The sequence below is a fragment of the Pelodiscus sinensis genome, chromosome 15 (genome assembly GCF_052426305.1).
Source record: "Pelodiscus sinensis isolate ZL-2025 chromosome 15, ASM5242630v1, whole genome shotgun sequence".
In the NCBI taxonomy this organism is placed as follows: Eukaryota; Metazoa; Chordata; order Testudines; family Trionychidae; genus Pelodiscus; species Pelodiscus sinensis.
In genome coordinates, this window is record NC_143066.1 from 24,358,271 (window position 1) to 24,384,886 (window position 26,616).

The 26,616-nt window shown below is 44.4% G+C and overlaps 1 protein-coding gene across 3 annotated transcripts in view; it reads left to right on the plus strand.

Annotated features, from left to right (window-relative positions):
- The window catches only part of MOSMO (modulator of smoothened), a 52,556-nt gene that overhangs the window by 704 nt on the left and 25,236 nt on the right, over positions 1 to 26,616 (plus strand). For all 3 annotated transcript variants that reach the window (XM_075899448.2, XM_006123818.5, XM_075899449.2), the window contains exon 2: positions 26,315 to 26,527. In XM_075899448.2, coding sequence (XP_075755563.1) covers positions 26,315 to 26,527 — 213 coding nt within the window. The remainder of the gene's footprint in view (positions 1 to 26,314; positions 26,528 to 26,616) is intronic.

Here is a 26,616-nt window from a genome sequence, read left to right on the forward strand (position 1 = left end):
TGAGTACTGGGGACCCTGGCGTAGATCAGTTTTGGGGAGTTTTGAGAGTGAGCGGTGCTTGGGGTGAGGAGTACTGTCGAGTCTGAGCTGAGAGTGTAACAGCTGGTTGGAATGGGATATATTCTGGGGGAAATCTGTTCCTGAAGGGCTGGAGAAACATGGGGCAGTTGAGTCTGGCCAACGCTGGTCTCCATCAATGGGAGTAGTTTTTTGGATTGGGTGAGAAATTCTGTGAGAAGAGGATCTGCAGGTGAGAGATTTTTAGGGCACTGCCTGGCCAATCTGAACTGGATCAATATTGTGGGAAATCTCGGTGTGTAGCCATATTGGATTAAAAATGGTGAGAGATGTGGACAAGAAGCCAGCTTTTTTTGGATCATTGCTGAAATATCTCTTGAGGAGATCTCAAGTGGGATCAATCCTGGGTAGGCCACAATGAGAGAGTGCATAAGGTTCAGCCTAACCAGCCCAGACTGGATCAAGACCAGTTTGTGGAGTCACAGAGAATACTGGCCTAGCTGAATTGGACTGGAGTAATAACAGTAAGTTCACATTGAAAAAACCCTGGGATAAGGGTTGCCGCAATCTGTCAACCCAGTCTGACTGAATCTTATGGAATATTTTGGGCATCTGTTTTCTCCTATGTAGCTGTGCACAAGTATAGAAACTTTTTGAAAAGCCCAATACTACTTGTGTAGAAAAGCAAAATCAACTAAATTGAAACTCTTGCAAGCTAAAGAAACCAATAGGACCATTATTTATTTCCTTACTGGATTTTAGTCACCTTGTACAGTGAATTTACAAGAGTTTATTTATATTTGGTTTAATTTTTTGGGTCCCTGCTGCTGTTAGCATTTTTAATGTTGGAAGTGAGCTTTAGATGTCATTTCCTCTCCCCTCTTTTTCTAAATATTCTTAGCATGATGTTTTAAAATCTACTTTTTGGTTTAAACCTATATATTTTGTATTATTTGAGATTGTTCTTTATAAAGAAGGACTCGTGTCTTTTTGTTAATATTGCAATTGCTTTTGTCTATAAGTAAAGTTTTATTTACAATTCATCTTAGCTATTTGAGGGGGCAGAGACCAGCCTGATGAAATGAGTAGGAAGACAATAAAATGTTTTTTCTTTGATCTTGCAGCCAACTGAGCCTAGTGATGCATTCTTGTTAGACTCCAACACCTGAAAATGAGCAAAGCAGTCTAAACTGAGCTCTCACTGACATTTCAATCCCCTGGCTGACCATACAGAAAATGTATAGAATTGTTAAGAACATAAGACTGGCTACACTGGGTCTGACCACTGGTCCATTAAACCCAGTATTCTGCCTTCTAACAGTGGCTGGTGTCATAGCAGTCACAGATTTAGAGAGACACAGAGCATGGGGTTGCATCTCGGATCATCTTGGCTAATGGAGGTGTAAAATCCTGTTTAACTGGAACTGGTTAACTGATTAAGGTGTGGGGTACCCAGGCTTGCTGTGGACAGAGGCTTCTCTGGATGTCAGAGCAGCCGGGGCACACAGAAGTTGCTCCAGATGGCCCAAAGCAGCTGCTGTCCATGGCAGACTCTGGAGGGTTGGAGCAGTTTTGTAAGATCCCTGTGTAGTTTTGTGAGATCCCTTTATAACTCTTTGCAGTCTGTTTTGGACCTAACTATTCTGAATAATTTTGTATTGTCTGCAATAGGGATGTTGATGTGTAAACCACGACACAATCAATAAGCCAGGACTTATTGGTTAATCCTGTCAACTACATGCGTACCTGGTGCTGCTGCCTCTGATAGAGGGGCAGCAGCATGGAGGGTGACAGGGATAGACGGGAGCTGATACTTTTAAGCTGGCTCTCCACATGTGCCGGTCCCCCCCTGCAGAGGCAGCTGGGGGAAGGGAGGGAGGCAGGAGCCAGTGCTTTGGGGGGAGCCTGTGGCTCTTGTACATTTTAAAGGAAGAGGCACAGCAGGGAGCCCAGGCCTGCTGCGGACACAGGCTGCTTTGCAGCAGGTTCCCCCTGACATCTCCCTGCTCCTGCCTCTCATGGGGGGCAGGCAGCTTGCACGGGTTCACTGCTGCACCTCTTCCTTTGAAATGTACACGAGCTACCCGTGGCTTGTGTACATTTCAAAGACAAGTATCAGAGGGGTAGCCGTGTTAGTCTGAATCTGTAAAAGCGACGAGGAGTCCTGTGGCACCTTATAGACTAACTGAAGTGTAGGAGCATAAGCTTTCGTGGGCAAAGTGGGTCTTTGCCCACGAAAGCTTATGCTCCTACACTTCAGTTAGTCTATAAGGAGCCACAGGACTCCTCGTCGCTATTTCAAAGGCAGAGGAACAGTGGGATAGCGAGCACCCCCCTTATTGACTAATATGGTAGTCGATGGAAATTCCATTGACTACTCAACTAGCAGATTAATCAAAATTTTACATCCCTACTCAACAGGCTGCTGTTTGTTTCCTACCACCATGGACCAATGTACTCTTAAGCATCCCTTGATCTGAGTAGACCAGAGCCCTATCTTTTTCTTTTCTCTCTGGCAGGCTTCTGTTATCCCTATCAGTGATAACTATCTGTTACCCCTTCGTAGAGATGGTGCCCCAAGGCAAACTGGACTAGGTCCGTAGAATTAGTACTGACACCCTCCGTGTGCCCATTCTTTGTATTTTGGAGCTAGATCCTCAACAGGGTTGTTCTTTGCTTTCATAGATTTATCAGAATCACAGTGTAGCTTTAGGCAGTCTTCTTTAAGGAAGTTCATGTGTTTTAAAATACATGTGTAACAAACAAAAGTAAAAAGATGGGTTTGTATCTCAAAGAACTCCCAGTATAAAGTGATTCTTTGTGTGTGTAAAACACTGCTGGACCAAATCTGGAAATTAGCAATATATCAGTAATATTACTGTGGCTGCTTTATCTTAACACACCGGTATCTTAAGCTAGAAATGGATGCTGGAACCTGCTCCAGATTAAGACACTGACTAAACTCCTGTTGATCTTAACAGCGGGGTTTGAATCTATATCAGTACACTATCTGTAATAAATTTAAAAGATTTCTTAAGCAAGTAGTTTTTATTCCATGTGTTCATTTTTGGTGTATGGTAGATCAGTGAAGCTGACACTTTTTCTCTTAGGTTATGTCTACACTACACTTCTTTTTCAGAAAAAGGTACGCAAATTGCACTCCACAATTTAGGTTGGTTTATTTATTTATTTATTTATTTATTTATTTATTGGAAGAGGCTTTTCCGAAATTTGGCCCATCTACACTGGGCCAAATTTCAGAAAAACCTTCTCTTTCAGAAGAGCCCTTCTTCCTCAGGAAATGAGGTTTACAGGGCTTCCGAAAGAGCACAGAAAATGTCAGAAGAACAGACGCGTTCCCTGGATGTGGTTGAGTTTTTCCAGGATACTGCTAGGATCCCAGAAAAACTCCGCACTGTAGACATAGCCTTAGTTTCAGTATTTCGAGACATTCCTGTAGGTAAATAATTGGAATGAGATGCATTGGTGAGCTGAAAAATGACTTTTAAATTGCTATGTACAGTAAACTTCCGATAATCCGGCACCTTTAGGACCCAGGAGGTGCCGGATGATCAGATATGCCGGACTATCAGAAGGGGGTGCTATGAGGAGTCTGGAGTGGGGTGGGAGGGGATGCCACCCTAGACCCCTTATAGCCCCTCCTTACGATAGTCCGGCTCTGCCCCAGGTGTCCCTGATTCAGCCGCTGCTGGTCAGTTTCAGCATCAGCTGAATCGGGGATGCCTGCAATAGAGCAGCTGGGGTGCTGCCGGGTTGGTCCTGCAGCGCAGAGGGGTGGTGCTACAGCACCAATCCGGCAGCACCCCAGCTGCTCTTGGGGACGCCTGGGGCAGAGCAGCTGGAGTGCTGCCAGGTTGGTTCCGTAGCGCCGCCCCTCGGCGCTGCAGGACCAACCCGGCAGCACCCCAGCTGCTCTATTGCAGGCATCCCCGATTCAGCTGCTGCTGAAACTGACCAGCAGCGGCTGAATCAGGGACGCCTGGGGCAGAGCCGGACTATCGTAAGGGGGGGCTATGAGGGGTCTAGGGTGGCATCCCCTCCCACCCCACTCCAGACTCCTCATAGCCCCCCCTTCTGATAGTCCGGCATATCTGATCATCAGTTAATCCTATCGACTACATGCATTCTCCCCACACACCCCATGCTGCCTCTATATCAGACAGCAATGGGGGGAGTGGGGAGCCAGTACTCCGTGTGGACAGAGGCTGCCCACTCCCACCTTGCCACAGTGCAAGGTGGCAGGGACTTCCTGGGAGTGGGGCCAGGAGCACACTGGCTGCAGGCTCCTTCCCCAGGGACTATTAAATAATTGTGTAATCACTAAATTTTGATGTGGGTTCATGATTATTCAATTAATTGATATCTAGCAACCATACTCTAAGATGCCACAGGACTGGTGGTTGTTTTGAAATGTTAATGTCAGCTTTAGGCCAAAAAACTTTAGCAGAATTGTTTGGTTCCAGTATATAGAGCAGAATATAATTGACTTATACTGATCACTAATTTAATGGGGATGTCAAAATTTAAAACTGCCTCATTTTGAAGAATCACTTCTAATTAGCAATGTTAAGTAACAGTTAATTAGTTAATCGAGTAATTGATGGAATTTCCATTGACTACTTCTGTAGTCGATAAGGGGTGGGGTGCTCGCAACTCCCACTGTGGCTCTGTAGTTTAAATGTACATTTAAAATGCAGCGCTGCGGTGGGGTTAGTTCCCAGGAGTGGTGCGAGCTGGGACTAAGTTTAGGCTCATGCTGGCTCCAGGACCTCTGCAACTCTGCCCCCCACACCATGGAGACAGTGCTGGGGGGAACCGGATTTTAAGCTGGCACCTCTTCCCCCCCCCCCCCCTCATCACTGGTGCCTGCTTCTCCCCCCTTGCTGCTTCTGACACAGGCAGCAAGGTGAGGAGAGGGTGGAGAGTAGCAAGTAGTCAAGTAGTGACTCCACTACTCAATAAACCTAAGCTTATCGGGTAGTCGACTACTCAAGTTGTTGCTTAATCTCTACTTCTAAAACAAACATTAATGTAAAAACAAGTTCAATGGCACATTAAAGACTTAACAGTTTTATTGTTTTGGCTAAAACAGACTAACAAGCATATAAATGTAAGTGGATATGATGCATGTTTTAATGTAGGACTACATTGTGTGGCATTATTGTTGAATAGTATATTAAATTTTACCTTGGATCTATGATATGTAATTGTTTGCATAAGTGACCATGATATTTATTTTTCATCTAAATAAAATATATTTAGTGGTAGTAATGACAATAAGTTGTGAATCTACATCATGATACTTACCCTAGTGAATAAGCTATTGATAGTTAAGTATGCCTACACAGCCACATTATTTCGAAATAACTTAGTCCATGTCCACACAGCTGCCAGTTACTTTGACGTAATGTCAAAATACTGTCAAGCTGGAGGACTTCTTCCTCCAACTCCTGTAACCCTCATTGTACGAGGAGTAAGGGGAGTCGGAGGAAGAGTGCTGTATTTCAGAAAAAGTGCTGTGTAGACACTCCCAATTTTGAAATAAATTATTTCGAAATAAGCTACGCAATTGATGAAGCTCAATTTGCATAGCTTAATTTTGAGTAAAGCCCTGCTGTGTAGATGCACCCTAAGGCCCCTGTGAGACAAATTTTGCAAAGCACTTTCTATGAAGTTTTGTTTCATGCATTACAATAACATAGAACTTTGCCATTCAGGGGAAACAGGTTTAAGAGCAATTACTGTGCTGTGTGCTTAGCACAGCTATTATATTCTCTTCCTTCTTGAATTTGTGGATTTTGCACTATCCAAGAACAGACTCCAAAGTGGTGGTGGTATGTTTGTGTCCACAATGTACTTGGCATGGTAGAAAACATATACTGACTCTGCCTTAAAGAACTGATATTCTAATAGAGCATATCGGATATGATTGGAAGCCATGGACAAAGAATAACTTAAAGATAATTTGTAATAAATATTTATTTTAGGCCATATCTTGTGGGGATTATAATGTGAGAAGTTGTCTGTCCTCTAAATGACATGCTTGCATGGAGCAGAGGTGGTGAATACACAAGGAGGAATGGAGAAAATAATGGGGAGAACAGGAGCTCATGCAGGGTCAAGTATATCTCTAGACTATCCCTGACAAATGTTTGTCTAGCATATTCCTAAAAATCTGTAATGATGGGGATGCCACAGCCCCTCTTGGAAGTTATTCCAGTACTTAACTATCCTTATAGTTAATGAATCTAAATCTCTCTTGTGCAAATTAAGCTAGTTACTACTTGTGCTACCGTCAGTGGACACAGAACAGTTGATCACTGTCCTCTTTATAACATACTAGATAGAAGAAGAATTAACTCAAATAATTGTTTTTCTTCATTTAAATCATTACTCTAGGGTGTGGCTGGGGATGAGGGGTTCAGTATGCCGGCTACCCCAAAGAGAGGATTACCCTACCTCTCCCTCACCATAGTATGTTGGGGCCAGGTGAGAAGCACCTCTCCATGGCCACTGTAGCTCCAGTGAGCATGGCCAGGAGAGGTGTCCATCTCTTCCTTTTAGGTCAGGTCCAGATTGGCCTGCCCCACCGTGCTCTCCAGCCAGAGTGAGGAATGCAGCAAACTGTACACTTTCCACTTGCTCCCTGACAAAGGGGAATAGCCATCAGTGTTCCCATACAAATGGAGGGGGGTTCAGTCCCCCCCCCACCCCCCAATGCTGCCTGGAGTGTAGGAGGCTTGCAGCTTGGGCAGTCCTAGATGTGGGAGAGGGTACCCCCTAGCCAGCCGCTTTCATCTGCCTGGTGATTCTGTCTCTTCTTCTGTATGGTATTATGAGAAGCAATCCTATTCCAGGTACATCCAATTTTCCTGGCATAACCAAACCCTTACCTTGCTTTAAGTTATGATAAGAGGAAGCTGCATACTAAGTTTGGTGATCCTTACCATTTAGGAGGAGTTCTTGAACAGATGGACAAACTCTCTCAAATATTCAATATATTTGAAGATTATCAGCTCTCCCCCTCACTCCTAGTCTTTTCTAAAGACTGAACATGTCCCGTACATAGTGTTATGAAAACTGATGAAAAGCCAAACTGTGATTAGATGATTGTTACAGTAGATAAAAGTGCTTGCTTTTGAAGGGTGTTAAAGAGAATGAATTTAATGTGGTAAAGGAATAAAGCACGCTTCCATCTTCTGCACTCTGTGTTTGTATCACACTTACAAGTAATAGCCTGTAAAAGGTTTCAGTGAAGTTCCCAGTCTAAGCACATCTACTATAGTTAAATTCTGTTACATATCATCTCTCTGCATATTTAAAAAAACCTTTTCTTGTGGGACAAGAGTGACATCATCACATCACTCTGTGTCCCGCCTGCCTCCTCGCTCTTCCACACTCCCCCATCTCCTAGCTTGAGCCCTCTGATAGAGGCAGCAAGAGGAGGGGGAAGTGACTAGTTGAGCCATTACTCAACTACCTGATAAGCACATGCTGCCTCCTACGGGCAGGTCCATGGAGCCGGCATGCGTGGGAGCCTGCTTGAAAACCAGCTCCCCACATGTATTGGCTCCCCCTGCCCCTTTTACACTCTATCAGAGGCAGCAGAGTGGGGATTGGGGAGGAGCAGGCAGATCTGGGGCTCATGGGGAACTGGCTATCAAGCAGGCTCCTTGCACATGTCGGCTCCCAGAGGCAGCAGGGCGGAGGGTGGGGGGGGGGGGGGGGGGGAAATCATGTAATTGACAAGATTAACCGATTAGCCCAGGTTAATCGTGTAGTAGTCTATACGTTAACATCTCTACTCCATTAAAGAGCAAACAGGAAAGGATTATCAGAGCTCTCATATATCCTCTAGCTATGCCAAATAACTAGGCTGAGACAGGTATTTATCTTCAAGAGAGTCTAAGAGTCCTATCTGCCCAAACACCAAAAATTCAAACAAGCACAAAATTTCATTATTTCCATTACATCTTTGCATTACTACTATAATGATTATTACTGCAGTATCCTAAAGCAATGTTTTTTAATGAAGTACCCCTTTTAAAAAAAAAAAAGTACCCACAGTACCTTCAGTTTTCAGACCCACACCATTTTTTTCTATTATTGCAACACATTTGTTAATACAATTTAATCGTAGCTGGGTGGGCGATTAAATTTTTGGGTGTAAAAAGTACAAAAATAATAAAGCGCTGTAAACTTAAAACAAAAATTCAGTTTTCTCCAAATTTCAGTTGTGTTGGTGTACCCCCCCAGACTTCTCTGAGGAGCACCTAAGGGTACTCCTACCTCTGATTGAGAAACACTGTCTGAAAGCGAGGCAGACTGTATGGGAGTTTTATAGTCACTTGAAAGTCATTTTTAAAAACACGCGAAGGGGCTGTGCCCCCTACTCGCTGTGCTTACCAATCCACCTCTTGTGGGGGGTAGGCAATCCCAGCCCTTCCCCTCCCCATCTGGCCACTGGGGAGCTCCACCAGCCCGGGCCCCTTCTTCCTGTTCCTCCCCTTCCTCCTCCCCCCACCAGCCTGGGCCCTTTCTCTCCCCTCTCCTCAACCCTAACTCCTCCCTTTCCTGTCCACAGCATGCACCATGCTCAGCTCTAACCCCAGCAGCCAGGGAGGTACAGGGTTGCTTGCCTGCATCGTGTGGGGTGCAGTGAGGTGCAGGTAGTGCTGTGCGCACACAGCGCTCTGGACCACTGCAGCCTGCTGAGGTGGAGAAAGCAGCAGTGCGGGGAGCTGCTGTCCCAACCTTTCCCCCACGCGGTCCTACCTGCGCTGCTCACTGCCCCATCCTTGCCCAGAGAGCCCAGGGCCCGCTGGAAGCGGAACAGATGGAGTAGACAGGTCGGTGCAGTTAGTGTTTCTCAACCAGTGGTACGAGGACCTTTAGGGGTACTCGAGAGAAGTCTGGGGGGATACATCGACACACTGAAATTTGGAGAAAGTGAACTTTTGTTTTAGGTTTTCCAGTGTTTCATTATTTTTGTACTTTTTACACCCAAAAATTTCTTCACCTGCCTGGCTACAATTAAGTGTTGTAGCGGTAGGAAAAAAAAAAAGTGGTGTGTCTGGAAACTTTAGGTACTGGTAGTACTTATAATTTTTTTAAGGGGTACTTTATATAAAAAAAAAAAAAGGTTGAGAATCACTGGGTGTGGTGGTTCCCCAAGGAGGTTTGGAGGTGCTCTGGCAGCTGTGGTAAGTGCAGCCGCTGGGGAGGGATGAGTCTCTGCTGGTGAGCCAGACTAGGGGCGGTCGGGCACTGTGCTTCGGCGCCTCAGGAGCCTGGTGGCGCGGGAACCCCTAGAGTCCACTGCTGGCACATAAGCCTGGCTGGGAGCCCTGCTCCCAGCGCCTGTCCCCGGGCTGCTGTCCCAAACACTGTACCTCCCGCCCCCACCCTTGGGTTGTCGTGGCTGCAATGTGGGGACTTCCGACTACTGTGCCATGTTTCTTGGTGTTGAAAGCCCTGTGCTGCGGGGGTTGAGGAAGGAGAGTAGGGGCTTAGTTTAAAATAGCAATTCCAAGTGGCAAGGGGAAGCCATGTACATTTCAAAGGCAGAGGTGCAGCGGGATAGTGAGTGTCCCCCTTATCGACTAATCGATTAGTTGATGGAAATTCCATTGACTACTTGATTAGCTGATTAATTGAAATTTTACATCCATACTCAACAGGCTGCTGTTTGTTTCCTACCACCATAGACCCATGTACTCTTAAGCATCCCTTGATCTGAGTAGACTAGAACCTTGTCTTTTCCTTTTGTCTCTCTGACAGGCTTCTTAGATACAAACTGTCAGTTACCCTTTCATGAAGATGGTGCCCCAAGGCCAGCTGGCTTAGGGCTGTAGGACTCGTGCTGACTCTTTTTTCCTGTGCCCAGTCTTTGTGTTTTGGAGCTAGATCCTCAAAGAACGATTGTCTTTGCGTTCATAGGATTATTAGAATAATTTATTAGACATTTTAAAAACAGAGGCAAAGCAGTGGGGACAGGGTGCGAGCTGGGAATCAGCTGATTCCCAGCTCGCACCTGGTCCCCCGCTACACCTCTGCCTTTAAAATGTACTAAGAGCCTAACAGCTCTTAATACATTTCAAACACAGAGCCACAGTGGGATTAGCTCCCAGACCGGCTCTGCTGGAGCTCTGCAGTCGTCGTCCCCCCCCCCCTTAACTACTCAATTAGCTCATTACCTGCAATTTAAAAAAATTATGGTCAGATATAGGGATGTTATTGAGCACAGATCTGGCAGCCAGTTACTTCAATTGTTACCTCAGCATTATTTTTAAAGTGCTATTGTTTGCTTGCTTTACCTTTCTTTTTGGGGCAAAATTGTAATGAAAACTCCAGGAAGGATCGATGCTCTTCTCCCAACTGTTTTCAATTGCTTTTTTAATTTGTATCTAGTCCTTGCTTCTTCCTTCAATATTCTGCTTACTCACAAACAATAACATTTCCAGAAGCAGAAAGCCCCTGTCAATTAGGTAGTTTTTGAAAATTTTAATTCAGTGACAACCTAGTTAAAATTGAGTTACCTTCAATATCTGGAAAACTGTCTTCTCTTTCAATTCCTACTCTCCTCAAAATAAACTGAATTCTGATCTACTTTATGTGTATGTCTCACATGGTAGAAAACACATTTTGCTAACTTTTAACTTTGTGGTTCTATTGGTCCTGTGCTGTTTGCCAGTTAAATAAATGGCTTTTTCCCTTTAGCAGAATCTAGCTCCTATTGACACAATATGGTTAGGATTAGAATCTAATACTAATATGAGATGTATAGTTATTAAAAGAAAAACTTTTACCTAATATGCATCATACAGCTAGGATGCCCTGCTGTCAGTAATGTGGAAAATAGAATGCTTTTAATGACTTCGGCCTCTTAAAATGCTTGTGCTGTTCTTATCCAGTCAGTGCTCACATATGAATAGTATTACGTAAACGTCATTTGTATTTTTGCCAAAGTAAAGAAGATCAGTAGGTCAGACTTCTAAGCATGACCTACTTTTTCTTAGGTGCAACATAACTGCTCTAGTTTTCTTTACAACTTTTTCTTTTCTGATCTTGGAGCACAGCGATGGGGACCCACTTTTATCTTGTCTGATGTTAAATAGGATTTGCCATAACATGTGGGATCATTTGTCCATTGAGTCCTGATATTCTTTTCTGGCAGCAGATGATGTCTTGATACTTCAGAAATGGTGACCTGAGTGATTTATGGAATAGAAAACACAAAATGGAATAGAGGTTAGAAGCTCTTATCTGAATTAGTGCCAAATTCAAATGTACTTGGGGTACTAGAGATCAAACATACCACTGAAGGAATTTCTGTATTTTCTTGAGAAACTTCTTTTCATTCTCACTCTGTATGCCTCCTTCCCAAGAGTGGGAGATCTGTAAGATGGCCAAGCAGAGGAGTCAGGAATATAATTGCCTTTAGAAGAAGGCATATGAATTGGACAGGCAAAGATTTCCCTGATGTATAAGAAAGAGTTAGGCAAGTATTTAAGAAACAGAAAAGTAGTGTACAATTTCTGTGTGAAAGAAAAGAGGTCTAGATAAACTTCCTGGCTTCTCTTTGCTCTGAATCTTTTCTTGATGACAGCCTCTTAATGTATGATTTATATTTTAAATATTAGTCCAATAGAATAGTGCTCACTTCAGGGCTTGAACTTCAGTGCAAACCTCTTTTCCTGCAGATGTGTTATGCTACATTAGCAATGTTGGGCTTTCCTAGTGCTCGGCATTTCAAATAGCTTTAGTTAATAATAGTAACATTAGTCACTGATAGCCACAAGTTATGACTGTCGATGTTCATTTGTAGTAAATACAAGCAGTCTAGTTTTGTGGTGCATATCATTATGTTGAGTCCCTACTTCTCTTCTCCTTTTGTTTCACAGTTCTTTTCTTCCAGTGTTTCCCTTTCCTTCTCAATCAGTCTTCTCCCTTATCAAGCTTTCTGCCCTTGTTTACCCACCATGCAGTGCTGCTCCACCTGTTGTTGCTGAACAATCCCTGATCCCATTGGCGTGGCACACAGCACTTTTCTCTTGTAGATGCTATGAGGAGTATTGTGTGGTTCTGTGGGGTGGGCGAAAAGAGAGCCATCAAGTAGCCAGCACTGAGCCTGCAGTTCTGAGACAGAGGCAGGCATCCTCTTTCCCAAGTGCTCAATTGCAAAGAGGCTTGGAATCCTGCATTTTGAATGTCAGTGTTGGTACCAGTAACTCGCTGGTTTGCTCTGTCTGAACTATCTGTGGATTGCCATCTGATTGATAGCTGCATAGTGATATCTGTGAAATGAATTGGTGGTGTCTGTTTCCTTTTTAGTAGAAAATATCCACATCATCAACAGTTTGCCTCCAGTTGACACTCATTGGTAGTATCTTGAGCAGGAGTGGGCAAAATACAGCCCACAGGCCAGATCAGGCTGTGGGAGCCTCAGCCAGGTTCCCTGCCTCTCCCACCCCTGCATGCTTCTCAAAGCAGCTCCCTGAACACTGCAAGTCTGTGGGAAAGGCTGCCCTTGCCCCCAGCACAATCTTGCAGCTCCTATTGGCTGGTTTCCAGTCAGTGAGAGCTGCCTGTTTGCAGGATAGGCAGCACACAAAGTACTCCTTATCTCCGGGCTTGCAGTGTTTACAGCCGCACATGGCTCCCCAGCAGCCAATTTAGAGAAATGGAAGGCAGGGATTCTGAATGAAGAGCCTGCTGGCTGGCAGCTGCCCAGGTGATTGTCTCCCTGCCACAGCCTGCTGCTGGCTGGCACCCCAGCTCCTCCTTTCCCCCAACCCACTGCCCCCTCCTGCATTGCTATCCCATCTCAGACCTTGCACCCCTGCACCAGGTCACAACCCTTCCTTCAACCAAACTCCCTCCCACATCTTCTCCTGCACTCCAACCCCTTACCCCAAGCACCCTTCTGCACCTAACTTCCATCACAGACCCTGCACCTCCTCCATTATATTAATGGAAGAGCATGGCCCTTAATCACTTACCAAATTCTTGAAGTGCCCGCCTCCCCCACCCCCATCAATTATTGCCCACCCCTGATCTAGAGAGTGTAACCTGAACATGTCTTCAGGCCATGGTGACATATGTGGGCAGATCATCGTGGTTCAACTAGAAATACTAACCTGTGCAGTTAGTACTGTGATGATACTGAGAAAACTTGTAATACAAGACACTCTTAAAAGAGAAGGGACTGAGAAGTAGAAGTTCTGTTGACTTTCACTGGCAAGTTTTGGTTTCCTCCAGAAAATAACCATCATTTCTTATATGCCACCTGTAAGTGCCTGCTGTTCTCAAATGAACCATAATGGCTTCCCAAAGCAGAGGGTTATACAGTAAACTAATTGAAAGTTATAGTGTAGCCAGAACAAGGAACATGCAGGTCCACAAAATATTAATACCATATGTCTTTAGTCTTCTTTTGACTAAAATGAAAAGAAAAGCCACAAAAGGAAATGCTGCTTTTTAAAAACAGAACCATTTCCAAGTCCATTGAATTACACTGGTTACCTTCCTTTGAAATATGACTTGGTGAAATTTCCTCTTTTTGCATTTTTTTTTACCTCTCCCCTTATTTAGTTTTGATAAGAAAGGTGGTCTCTTCACTCAAAAATAGGGATGTAAAATCCCATTTAATTATTTAACCTGTTAAATATTATGTTTAACTGGTTAATTGCTTAAACAGGGGGCAGGTGGGCAGTAAGGCTGTGTTAACCACTAACATCTCTACCCAGGCCCCATTTTCACTCTGAAATAGGACTGAGTTTCTGAAATGGGTTAATAGGGTGAAACTCTTTGGACACTCTTACAATATAAAATTGACAACTTTTAAGCATGAGTCTCCCTGTGCAGATAGGATCAAACTCTATTACAGTCAGGTTGAAATTAGGGATGTGAAAGGTTAAACGGTAAGCATCACCCTTAGTGGGTGATACTTATGGGTTCTGCCTGCCCCCCTTTGATGATCAATACGTTTGACCAGTTAACCAATTAAATGGGATAGGGATGTAAGCGACTAGTTGACTATCTGATAAACATAAGCTTATTGACTAGTGACTCGACTAGTCACTTCCCCCCCCCCCACCACTTTGCTGCCTCTATCAGGCTGAAGCGGCCGCAGGGAGCATGGGGCCAGTGGGGGACTGCTTGAGTCCCCCACTTGCTCCCTGCAGTGTTCCTGTTTTTGAAATGTACAAGAGCCCCGGACCCTCCGGGGCTCTTGTACATTTCAAAGGCTGAAGTTGCAGTCCCCCTCTGCTCTTACTACATTTAAAAGGCTGAGGCCTTACTCCCCCTTATTGACTAATCAAGTAGTAGATGGAAATTCCATTGACTGCTCAATTAGCTGATTAATCAAAATTTAACATCCCTAAAATGGGATTTTACATCCCTAGTTGAAATCATGATTTAAACTTGGTAAAGTCCATGTTTAGCTGTTCCTGGAAGGTCATTTTCAGAATGTGTATAAGCTTTTTCTAAAAAGCCTACATTCTTCCTTCCACTTGTTTTGCTTGTGGGAGGGAGAAGGAGGAGAGAGACAGTTTCCCTTAGAGGCAGCATCTGTTGGTAGGCTTCTGAAAGCAAGGACTTACACGGGAGAAAAAGATAACAAAATATTCTCTGCAACTACTCACCCTTAAATTTGCTCCCTTACTTGCTCCCCTCTTTTGTCTTGAAGGCTCAAATTTGTGGGCCTAGATGTGATGATTACTGCTGCAGTACAGTGAACTAGTTGCAAAACATCTGACATTTTAAATTTGTATGGGAAACTTTGAACAACTTGAAAGGGTGCTGGTTTTAGTATATAAATCAAGTAGGTTAATTATATTTGTATATTGTCTGTCCTTAGGGTGAGATACAGATAGTAATATTAATGGGAATTTGGTATGTGTCCAAGCATGAATATTTCTCCCTCGTGTTATTGTTTAACATTTTGTAAAATAGACTGACAGCCAGCATTGAACTACTTCAACATGTATTATTAATTGCTATAGACAGGTTGTATGTATTATTAATTGCTATAGACAGGTTGTATGCAATCTTGGAAGCTGTTCATTCTTTTTTTTTTTTTTTTTTATTGCTATTGGCTGTATTCAATTTGAACTCTTAACTAAGGATTAAGGATGTTGGAAGGTAGCTGTTTAAATGGGTAATCAATAAGCACAAGATTATCAGTTACCCAAACAGTTACACACGGTTCCCGTCCCACTCCTTGGAGCTGACTGCCACTCTTCACTGCTGCCTCTGGTACAGAGCAATTGTTTTGGGTAGTCAGCAAACTCAAGGCAAATATTACTGTACCAAAGATTCTAGACACCCTTTTATTATAGCAAGTTTATAATGTCTAAATAAACCACCAGAATTATTCAACTTTTTAGAGATCCTGATTACTGACATTCCAAATAATGCCACGCTATAAATTAGGAAAGATTGCTTTTAGCATGAGCTGATTTCTCGGCTTTGGTATCTAAGAGTACAAAAGAATCTTTGTTGTGTTCTTAGAATATCTATTCTGTGTTGTTGCCTGAGGACATCTTTCTTAACATGGTAGTTCATCTTGTCTAAAAATATATACATTAAATAAATACCAATATCTGTGTGGCTCTAGAAAGTGAGAACATTGGAACTGGAAGATAGATTAGTCTTAACTGCATCATCTTACTATATATTTAAAAAAATGTGCGTCTCTCTGTCTGTATGTCTGTGAGTCTGTTTGTTTAAGAACTCGTAAACCGTAAGAGCTAAGATCCTCCCTCCCCCCCAAATTTGGTATGCAGCTTCCTCTTATCCTAACTTAAAGCAAAGTCAGGGTTTGGTTGTGCCAGGAAAATGGAGTGTGTCTAGAATCCGATTATTTTCCATAACACAGAAAGAGAGGGGTCTGAGAGCAGGGACAGTTATGCTTCATGACCACGGGGGTGACCACAGGGGAGCAACTGCACCTCTGAGAGAGTGGCCAGCTGGGGCCAAAGCCAGATTAATATAGGAGCTTTAGGGCCTGCAGCCCAGAGCCTTGGGCTAAGGGGGGCCAACCAAAGTTCAGGCTGGCTGCCTGCATGTCATGTCCCACTCTTGAAGCAATTGGCTGCTGGCACCTCTCTGTGCACAGCTGCGGGGAAAGAGGGAGGAGAGCAGCGTGTGATCTTTGGCAGTGCACAGAGACAAGAGCCACCCCCTGCATCTCAGTGGATGCTGCAAGTGGACAATGCCTGCAGGCAAAGGCAGGGCAGTGCACAAAACTATCTGCCCCTTCCCCTCCTTGGTGCCAGCACCCCCAAAAGGGAACCTGCCCCAGGTAAGCCCCTGTACCTCAGTTATCTGCTGTAGCCACATCCCGTACCCTAACTCCCATCCAGACCTTGCATTCCCGCTCCACCTCCTGCCCTGAGCCCCCTCCTGAACCTTAATTCCCTCACACACCCTGCATCTCCACCTCTTTCCTTGAGCCCATCCTACACTCAACCTGTAGCCCTCTCCTGCACCCCGAAACCCTCATATTTGGCTCCTCCTTTCAGCCTAGGGGGCCTCACAAAATCTAATAGGCCCGAGACCCCAGAAGAGTTAATCTGGCTCTGCTCTTGCAGGGTCCCAGAGTCTGTGCTCCAGACAGAGTCCAAATTATCTACATCTCAATTAAATAGTCCTGTGAGCCCACATCAGCTGACACAGACCAGCTATGCATGTTGAATTGCAGCGTAGACATATTTTGGTCATCCAAATTTGAATTCTACTTCATAATTTTTATGTAAAATTGAAAGATAAGTAGTGCTTTAATCACTGCATAGTATAGAGTGTTAGCCTAGTTTATTTGGAACTTCTTTGGCAAAGCTTTCGTCAGAATCTGTGTCTTAGCAGTAGAATGAGAGGTGATCTCTCAGTGCTTCTCATAGTGAGCTCCATGCGTTAGATCTTGAATAGTCACTTCAGTTTTCTAAGGAAGTGAGACTGCTAGGCTTTTGATTTACATTTACAGTAATTGGCAGATAATTAAAGAGGAAAGACCAGAATGTTATAAAATTAGAATTTGCATCCCAAATACAGGAAGGGTAATTACTCTAAATTGACATATACATCATTTTTAGCTCCTGTCCTTCCTCTGTCTTTGTAGTAAATGGCTAGTTCTCTGTTTTGCAACGCATTTATCAAGAACTGAATTCAGCCTCTTTCGTTCATGAATCTTATTTCAATAAATCTGGACTTGTTCACCGTTCAGTCTGCAAACTGAGCAACACACTTGAGTATCTGTGCAATATAAAACTAATCTATTATGCTTCTTCCTGACTATTTGAATAAGAAACTTGAAATCTTTTAGAGGCATAAAAACCAAATTATTCCCATCAGACCTAACCTATGTGTTTTCCTGGAAATGTTAACATCCAGATGACTCTAGCTCATTGTTTCTCAAAGTGGTCCAAGAAATCTGCTAGCTGGCCGCTCCAGTGTGTTTATTTACAAGCTCCATAGTCACGGAGCCTGGTGGCTCCCATTGACTCCAGTTTTTCCATTTGTAGCCAAGGGGAGCCGCAGGAAGCGGCGTGGGCTGGGCTTCCTGTAGTTCCCCTTATCTGCAAACAGTGAACCAGAGCCAATGAGAGCCACAAGGCTCTATGGCTGCAGAGCCAGTAAATAAACCCACTGGAGCGACCAGTTAGCAGTTTTCTCAAAGTGGTTTGGCGTACCAATTTGAGAGAAACTGCTCTAGCTGGATTGTTAAATCAGTGTGCTACCTCCCTCTACCTTACCATAGCTCTCACTATTTAGAGGCAAATTATTGTAGGCCTAAATTGTCACATGGCTTCACACGTTAATTTATTCTTGGCCAAAATCTATATTCTCCTTACACAGAAGTTTAATAATTCAAGAGAAGTTCCCAGGCTTCTTACATGTTGATATGGGGTTTTGTCTGGGGAAGACGTGACAGAGAATGTATGTATGGAAAGAGTAGGAATTGTTAAATTTAGGAGACCAACTACTGTGAAACAATGAGCAGTCCTGTGGCACTTTAGAGACTAACAAATATATTTTATCATGAGTTTTTTGTGGATAAAACCCATTTCATCAGATGAGCTGGAGTGGAAATTACAGAATACAGAGTATATATAACAGCAAAAGCAGTTACCTGTCAATTTTAGGACTAATGTTAATAATGCTAATTGCGCGAGGCTGGATGCATTGCATCCTAGCTTTTGATGTGTAAATGCAAACATTAAAGCTGGGGGAAATTGCCAACTATCCATAAGATGGTTAGGGCGGCCATTGCAGAGGCCCCCAATGCACGGGGCCAAGGACAGATGCACTGAACCATCATATGGATGGGACAGCTCTGCACACACCTACCCCGGGCCACAAGGACGCTCTGGCAGTTTTGCAGAGCTAGCACCCAGGAGCTAGTCTAGTCCCTTTGTGCTACTGGTGATGACACCAGGTGCCCCTGAGGATGATTTTAAATCACCTGGGCTGCAGGTGGGGCTGGAGGATGTGTTGGGGGGAAGCTTGTGGGGTGGTAAGCTGGACTGGAAGATGCATGGGGTAGCGTGCACGCGCATGCACACACACACACCTCTCTCTCTCTCTCTCCCCCCCCCCCCTCCCACTCCCGCAGCCCTCTGGAGCCCTGCCAGAGAGGGGTGTCCACTACGAGAACTAGCACTGGCCCTAAGTTAAATTGTGTTTGAGACCCCTAGTTTAAGGGGTTTAAAACCAATCCAAGCTTCAAACTAAAATGCATGAAGCTTGATAATGTCATACCCAGAAACACCCTCTGACTATGGCAGCAATGGATCTGTAAATTCCATTGATTTTTGGGAAAAGGAGTGAAGAGACAAATTGCACCTTCCTAGATATAGAATTTTATTCTTCTGTTTGTGAAGATCATTCCCTGAATATGACTCAATGTATGTACATTTATTAAAAGGCAAAGTACACCAAGATATATTTAGAGAAATAAATGCCTCTTTTACCCTTTTATAGCTGTATCTGCACTACTTGAAACAGCACCTCGCAGGAAAATAAATAACACTGGCAAACATTCCACTAAATAGTTGCCAAAGTCCTTGAAAAGCTTCGAAATATACTCCTTCAAAACAGCTTCTGTATATTCTATAGGGTGTTTGGGGGGGGGGAGAGGTTACATTAGAATTACTGGAATCTAAAAGCTGACAGTCCTGTATATCCTTCCAGCAGAAGTCCTCATGTATGCCTCAGTTGGCTGATGGAAGCCTCCGTTAGAGGCTTTATTGAGGGTGTGAAGCAATCAGGCATGCTTAAGACCAGAGTGGCCGAAGTAAGCCCTGTGGTTATACTTCATGTTTAATAGAGAGTATTAGTCCACAGTGCTTCATCTTGATCTTTGGATCTTCACGTGAGTCAAGCAGCTTAGTGTGTTAGAACCTGTCATCTGTGAAGGCTGCCACTATTAAAAAGAGCCAGCTGAAATCCGCACCTCCTATAAAATGAGTATGGACTAGTGATGTGATCACTGAGCAGGTGGTGCTTCCCAGTTCCGGTTAACTGGTGGTGGCTGGAGCCGCTCTCCGCCTGCCGTGGGCAAGGGGGCTGTTCCAGTCCTGCAGGGTCCACCACAGACAGGGGCTGCTCTGGCTGTCTGCCTGCTGCTGTGCCCTTTAATCTGGTTAACCAGTTAAACAGGATTTTATATCCATAGTATGGACCTTGCTTCTTTCCAGTTACCAGTTGGAGAGAGTTTAGACAGACTTGACTTTCAACATTTACAAGTAAAAAAATATGATCCCCTCCCGTTGAGTTGAGGTACAGTAAAACTTGGGCTGGTTTTACAATGGAAGGCTTTCACACTAAGCACATATACAAGATAAACACACACAAAAAGATGTATCTAGAAATTTGTTTACCCTTTCCAGTGTATGCAGAGGAGAGATCTCCAGTCAACACACCAGAATTTGTAGACAGTTTTTAAAATAGTAACCGGATCCTGAACAAGTAAAGTATAAAGTGTAACTAGCATTTTATTGTAAGATTGCCTTCATAAAACACGTGCCCCCTGCCCAGTGAATAACCCTCCACCGCTCTTTTCCTTCTCCCTGCTCAAAAAAAAGTGTGTGTGTGTCTCTACACTCTATAGAACTAAAAGCTATCCTGTGTCTTGAGGGTGAATGCTAGAAAATCACAAATCTTCCTCCTCTCCCCACCCCGTCTTTTTAAAGTGCCTGATTAGCTTGGCTTCATCTACTTAAGCCATTATTAAAACACACAAAATCTAAGTCTTTTATATCAGTGGCATCTAAATTCAATGCCATAGTAGTAATAAGCCACAATTTAACATACCATCCCCCTATTAAGCAAAATCCAGAGTAAACAGTATGGCTCTATACCAGGGGTGAGCAAAAGGGCCTCCGCGAGCCAGATCCAGGCCACCAAGCCGGTTGATCTAGCCTGCAGAGGCCCTGCCGCTCCCCTGTCCCCAGGCCAGTTAGGGCCTGGGGGGCGGGGGAGCACATGAAACTTCCTCCCACCCTGCGAGGAGCACACGGAGCTTCAAAGTGCTACGCACTCCTCGCAGGGCAGGAGGAGACGTCACATGCTCCCCCGCCTCCAAGCCCTGATTGGCCTGGGGGCGGTGGAGCGGTGCAAAGTTTCCTCCACCTTGTGAGGAGTGCACGGCACTTCAAAGTGCTGTACGCTCACGCAGGGTTGGGGGCTGGGCAAAGGAAGTTTGATGCAGCTCCCCTACCCCCAGGCCCTGATTGGCCTGGGGGTGGGGGGAAGCGCGCAAAGCCTCCTCCCACCCTGCGAGGAGCAAGTGGCATGCTGAAGTGCTGCATGCTCCCCGCAGGGCTGGGCTAGGACGGGAGGAGGCTTTGCGCTCACCTTGCCCCCAGGCCAATTATGGTCTGGGGGTGGGGTAGCCCAGAAGCATCCTGGCCCCGCCCCTTCTGGTTTAGGCCCTGCCCCTCTGGGCAGCCTGGGGCCACTTCAAAAAATTTTGAAGTGGCCCCTGGCCCAAAATTATTGCCTACCCCTGCTCTATGCTGAGTCTGCTGATGAAGCTGTATGTTTTGTCAAACTCTGGAACCTGCTTCCCTTGTTGGTATATGAAAAATGCTCTGCCAGCTCCCTTCCCGCCACTGCTGATCAAATCCAGGGACTTTCAGCACAAATGTGACCGGGGGGGGGGGGGGGGGGGGAAGGGTGGAAGGAAGGAAGCTAAGTATATGTAGTAGGGATGTTAACTAACCGGCTTTTGTGTAAACGTATTACCACTTGAAATTTTAGTGGTTACACATTAACACACGGGCAGGTGGGAGCCAGTGGTCATGGGGAACTGGATTTTAAGCCATGAGCATTGGCTCCCACCTTCCCCCCTCCCCTCTGCTTCCTCTCTAGGAGGCAGAGGCAGCTTCATGGAAGCCATCTGTGCTGCCTCTGTGGGAGACAGGGGTGGAGGGGTTCAAGCAGCTCTGTAGGAGCCTGCACGCATGGGGGGATGGGTTAAAAGCTAGCTCCCCATGCATATCGGCTCCTGCGTCTCTTCCCCCCCCCCCCCCCCCCCCCCCCCCCGCTGCTGCCTCTGATACAGAGACAGTGGGGGAAGGTAGCATGTGTCATCTATAAGATTAACCGATAAGCCCAGGCTTGACATCTCTAATATGTACTATGTAATAGATGATGGTTGGCTGCTTTTACTTCCTCTATAGGGGTAACAGGATTGTATGTGATATTAGCAGTAAGCATTTGTGCCCAGGAAGTGGCTGACTTTGGGAAGGTAGGAGTGTAATGAGACTGGAATAGAGGCTGTGGCTAAGGGAGATTTTGATGCCTTTAAATAAGAGAAGTTGGTTTAAAAAAAAATAGAAACAGGAAATTGTAGCAAGTTCAGTAGCAGTGGGTGATAGATAAGGATTGAGGCTGGGCAAGTATGGAGGCCCACGGTAGGGGAAAAAGTTATAAGGTAAGAAAGATATAAAAACAAAGGAAATATCTCATAAATAGGCTTTTTTTTTAGCTTGCCTTAGTGTACCGCAGTTGTACGTCTGACTTGATATCCCCACTTCACCCTCACCCCCCTTTGGGTCTGTTTCTTATTGGGCTGTAAGCTCTTCAGGGCAGGGACAGTCTTTCTGTGGCCATACAATACATGAGGCATATTGGATGCTGCTACAAGCAAATAATGAAGAACAGTAATAATCTGCTGTTACAATGTAGATTGCTTATTCCACTTTGTTTTTCAGTCGTAGTATCATTGTAACACTTTTAATAATTCAAAGGTGTTAGGGAGGCAAATAGCTGCCACTATCTTGGTTTCTTTCCATCACTGTATGTGTTTCCTTCCCGGTAGGTCTGTTGGTTACCTAGGAAACAGGAACAGGGTAGCATTTGATTGGCTATGTTAAAAGAGTTGGAGTTGAGTGTAGTTTTAAGTAGCAAGAGAGAGAGATCTTCACAAATATGAAATGCTTGATTTTTTTTTTTATGAGACTGGAAAAACTGCATTGAATATAGTCAAGCTTTGCACTCAAAAATGTTTGCAGAAGAGTATTTTTGTAAATGATTCAGGTGAATGTTTTGGCATAAATACGCTGTTAGAAAATGAAATGTTTCTGTTGGACTGCATAGTTGGGGACAGTGCATAGGTAGCTACAGGGTTATGAAATCTTTCCTCTCTAGGTTAATGGTTTAAACTGAGTTCAAGCCAGTAGCTACTGACTTGTTACCTTCTGAAGGCTGGTTGACCTATGTGAAAGGAGTTGGCAGTTTCAGTTTAGTTCCTGGATCATATACCACTTCCAGGACTGGCACTAGTTGATGCTCTTGCTGGAAGTCTTAGCAGAGAGCCTGGGGTTAGACATGGTATGGAAACAGTTTCTTTCCCATCCCTTGAAGTGGTCCTTCTAGTTCATGATCTATTAGTTGGCAATGTGAGGGTAGAGGGCCCTATTACTGTGCTGTATCTATTCTGTGGCTAAATAGGGTTACTGCTCCCACAGCTGTTTAATCCAGCACCTTTGACCAGTAACTGAACTTCCAGCTATTTTGCTATAACTGTTACTCTCTGACACATGCCTTTTCATTCTATATATTAAAATAGAACTCCACTCCAAATAATGAAGCAATTACTTGGACCACAGGGTCGTTTTCTAGCTACACATGGAGTCAGTGTTGTGCAGATATCTGTGTAAAACTGCATTTAGTCCAGTATTTTTGCCTTGTCCCACATCTCGTCAGGGGGCTATGAAAAGCTAAGTTAGTATGTCAGGCAGCTGCCAGGTATCAATTTGCCTGTTTGCATTAGGCGCACAGCTGAAATGATTGAACACAACATGTAGAAATGTTTTTGTGTTGAATACTTTGACAGATATTCACTGTTGTCCTTTGGCATGTGTATGCATATGTAAATCAGTTGCGATAGTGATTGCAAATGAGATAATTTACGAGACTCTAAGGCATTTGACAATTCACTAGGGGCTCAGTTGTGCTCCTGTTGAAGTCTGTTTTGGTTTATGTATCTATTTTGTGGTAGTGTCAAGGGTTAATGTTTGTAAAGAATTTTGAGGAGACTGCCACTAAGGATGTAAAACTGTTAAAAAGTTAAACATAATGTTTAACTGGTTAACCAGCATGGCAGGCTGCTCCAGTCCAGCTGTGCCTGCTACCTCACACTGTGCGTGGGAGGACTTCTCTGGCCAGGCTGGGCATCAGTTAATTGGTTAACTCTTTACATCCATAAAAGACACTATGAAAATGCTCTGTATTTTTTATCAAGCCCTTAAGAATGAAGTTAGGAAATCCAACACTCCTCCTGTAACAGATCTGGCCTGTGGGATGGATCCTGCCCACCGTACTGCAGCCTCAGGCCACTCAAAGTGCCTGGCTGCTCCATGTGCCTGTTTGCGCCACATATCAGGGAGGTAGGGTTATTAGTGTATAGTCATGTAGATGATTAATCGATAAATAAATATTGTGCCCATCTATAAAAAGGGGAATAAGAACAACCCAGGAAACTACAGACCAGTCAGTTTAACGTCTGTCCCAGGGAAGATAATGGAGCAGGTAATTAAGGAAATCATATGCAAACACTTGGAAGGTAATAAAGTGATAGGGAATAGCCAGCATGGGTTTGTGAAGAACAAGTCATGCCAAACTAATCTGATAGCTTTCTTTGATAGGATAACGAGCCTTGTGGATAAGGGAGAAGCGGTGGATGTCATATACCTAGACTTTAGTAAGGCATTTGATACGGTCTCGCATGATATTCTTATTGATAAACTAGGCAAATATAACTTAGATAGGGCCACGATAAGGTGGGTGCATAATTGGCTGGATAACCGTAGTCAGGGAGTTGTTGTTAACGGTGCTAAATCCTGCTGGAAAGGGATAACAAGTGGAGTTCCTCAAGGGTCTGTTTTGGGACCCGTACTGTTCAATATTTTCATCAATGATGTAGATATTGGGATAGAGAGTATGCTTATTAAGTTTGCAGATGATACCAAACTGGGTGGGGTTGCAACTTCTTTGGAGGATAGGGACATAATTCAAAATGACCTTAGCAAGTTAGAGAAATGGTCAGAGGTAAACAGGATGAGGTTTAATAAAGAGAAATGCATAGTGCTCCACTTAGGAAGGAACAATCCGTTCCATTCATACAAGATGGGAAGCGACTGTCTAGGAAGGAGCATGGCGGAAAGGGATCTAGGGGTCATAGTGGACCACAAGTTGAATATGAGTCAACAGTGTGATGCTGTTGCAAAAAAAGCAAATATGATTCTAGCTTGTATCAACAGGTGTGTTGTAAGCAAAACTCGTGAAGTCATTCTGCCGCTCTACTCTGCACTAGTTGGGCCTCAGCTGGATACTGTGTCCAGTTCTGGGCGCCACATTTCAAGAAAGATGTGGAGAAATTGGAAAGGGTACAGAGAAGAGCGACAAGAATGATTAAAGGTTTAGAGAACATGACCTATGAAGCCAGGCTTCATGAACTGGGCTAGTTTAGTTTGGAAAAAAGAAGATTAAGGGGAGACATGATAGCCGTTTTCAAATATCTAAAAGGATGTCACAAGGAGGAAGGAGAAAATGTGTTCCTCTTGGTTTCTGAGGACAGGAGAAGGAGTAATGGGCTTAAAGTGCAGCAGGGGAGGTTTAGATTGGACATTAGGAAAAAATTCCTAACTGTCAGGGTGGTCAAATATTGGAATAAATTGCCAAGGGAGGTGGTGGAATCTCCCTCTCTGGAGATATTTAAGAACAGGTTAGATAGACATCTGTCAGGGATGGTGCAGACGGAGCTTGGTCCTGCCTTGAGGGCGGGGGGCTGGACTCGATGACCTCTTGAGGTCCCTTCCAGTCCTATTATTCTATCTAAAGAGTAGTTGGCTAGTCCAGTGTCCCAGGTCCCAGTGTCCCTTCCTTCATCCAAACTCCTTCCCAGACCCCACTCTCCCTCCTGCATGCCAATCCCTTACCCCAAGCTCCCTTCTGCACCCAACCTCCATCCCAGACCCTGCACTTCTTCCATTAATATCATGGAAGAGTTCAGCCCTCAACCACTTTCCAAAATCTTGAGTGCCCCCCCCCCCCCATCAAAAATGATTCTCCACCCCTGCTGCAGGTTGCGGCACACCATTAGGATATTTATAATAATTAGACCTATTATTTTGCATTCTGTGTATTGAACAGATTGAAGTGACCTTTAAATCTGATACTATAGAAAGCGTCGTATGTATTTAATAACTTGCTTGCTTAACTGTTAAAAGAACCGACCTAGCCCTCTTGCATAAAAAGTCTGAAAGGGATATTCTCAAAGACATTCTAACTATGATGTAGATGCATACACACACTGTGTCTTACTGAAGTCAACGTGAATTTACAGGTGTAGAGAAACACTTCCCTTGTGTTACTTTTCCAAATATTATGCTCAGGAAAATGGGTGCAGTGCTAGACCGGCTGACTCTCAGGGGATTCCTGAGAGAAGAGTCTCATTTCCCACCTCCCTCCTTGCTTGGCAGGAGGAAATTAGAGGAGTGCTGGGGGAATCTCTCCCAAATGGTAGAAACTGGGAAAGAGGTAGAGCCGTGTCCTGAGTGACCCTCTCCCTTCCTCCAGTCATCACGCCAGCTGATGTTGAATTACATTGACAGACTCCATATGAGAGCCACAGCCACACTCTGGCTAGACTGAGACTTGGTATGACACTGAGCCCTTCAATGATGACGAAAGATGAGGACATCTCACTCACAGTTTTGCTTTGGAAAAGTAAATCCTGCGAAGACTTACTTCTCTGTATTTTCAGGTGCACTCACAGTTGGCCTTGTGCAACAGTGTCAAACCATCCATGGACGTGACAGGACCTGTATTCCTCCACGGCTGCCTCCTGAATGGGTCACCACATTATTTTTCATCATTATGGGAATCATTTCACTGACTGTCACATGTGGCTTGCTAGTGGCTTCCCACTGGCGAAGAGAAGCTACTAAATATGCCCGCTGGATAGCATTCACTGGAAGTAAGTGACTTCAGCTACAGCGTAAGCCTGTCTGAAGGATGAACTGGTAGAATTTTTTTTTTTAAACAAATCTGGGTGGGGATTGTTGT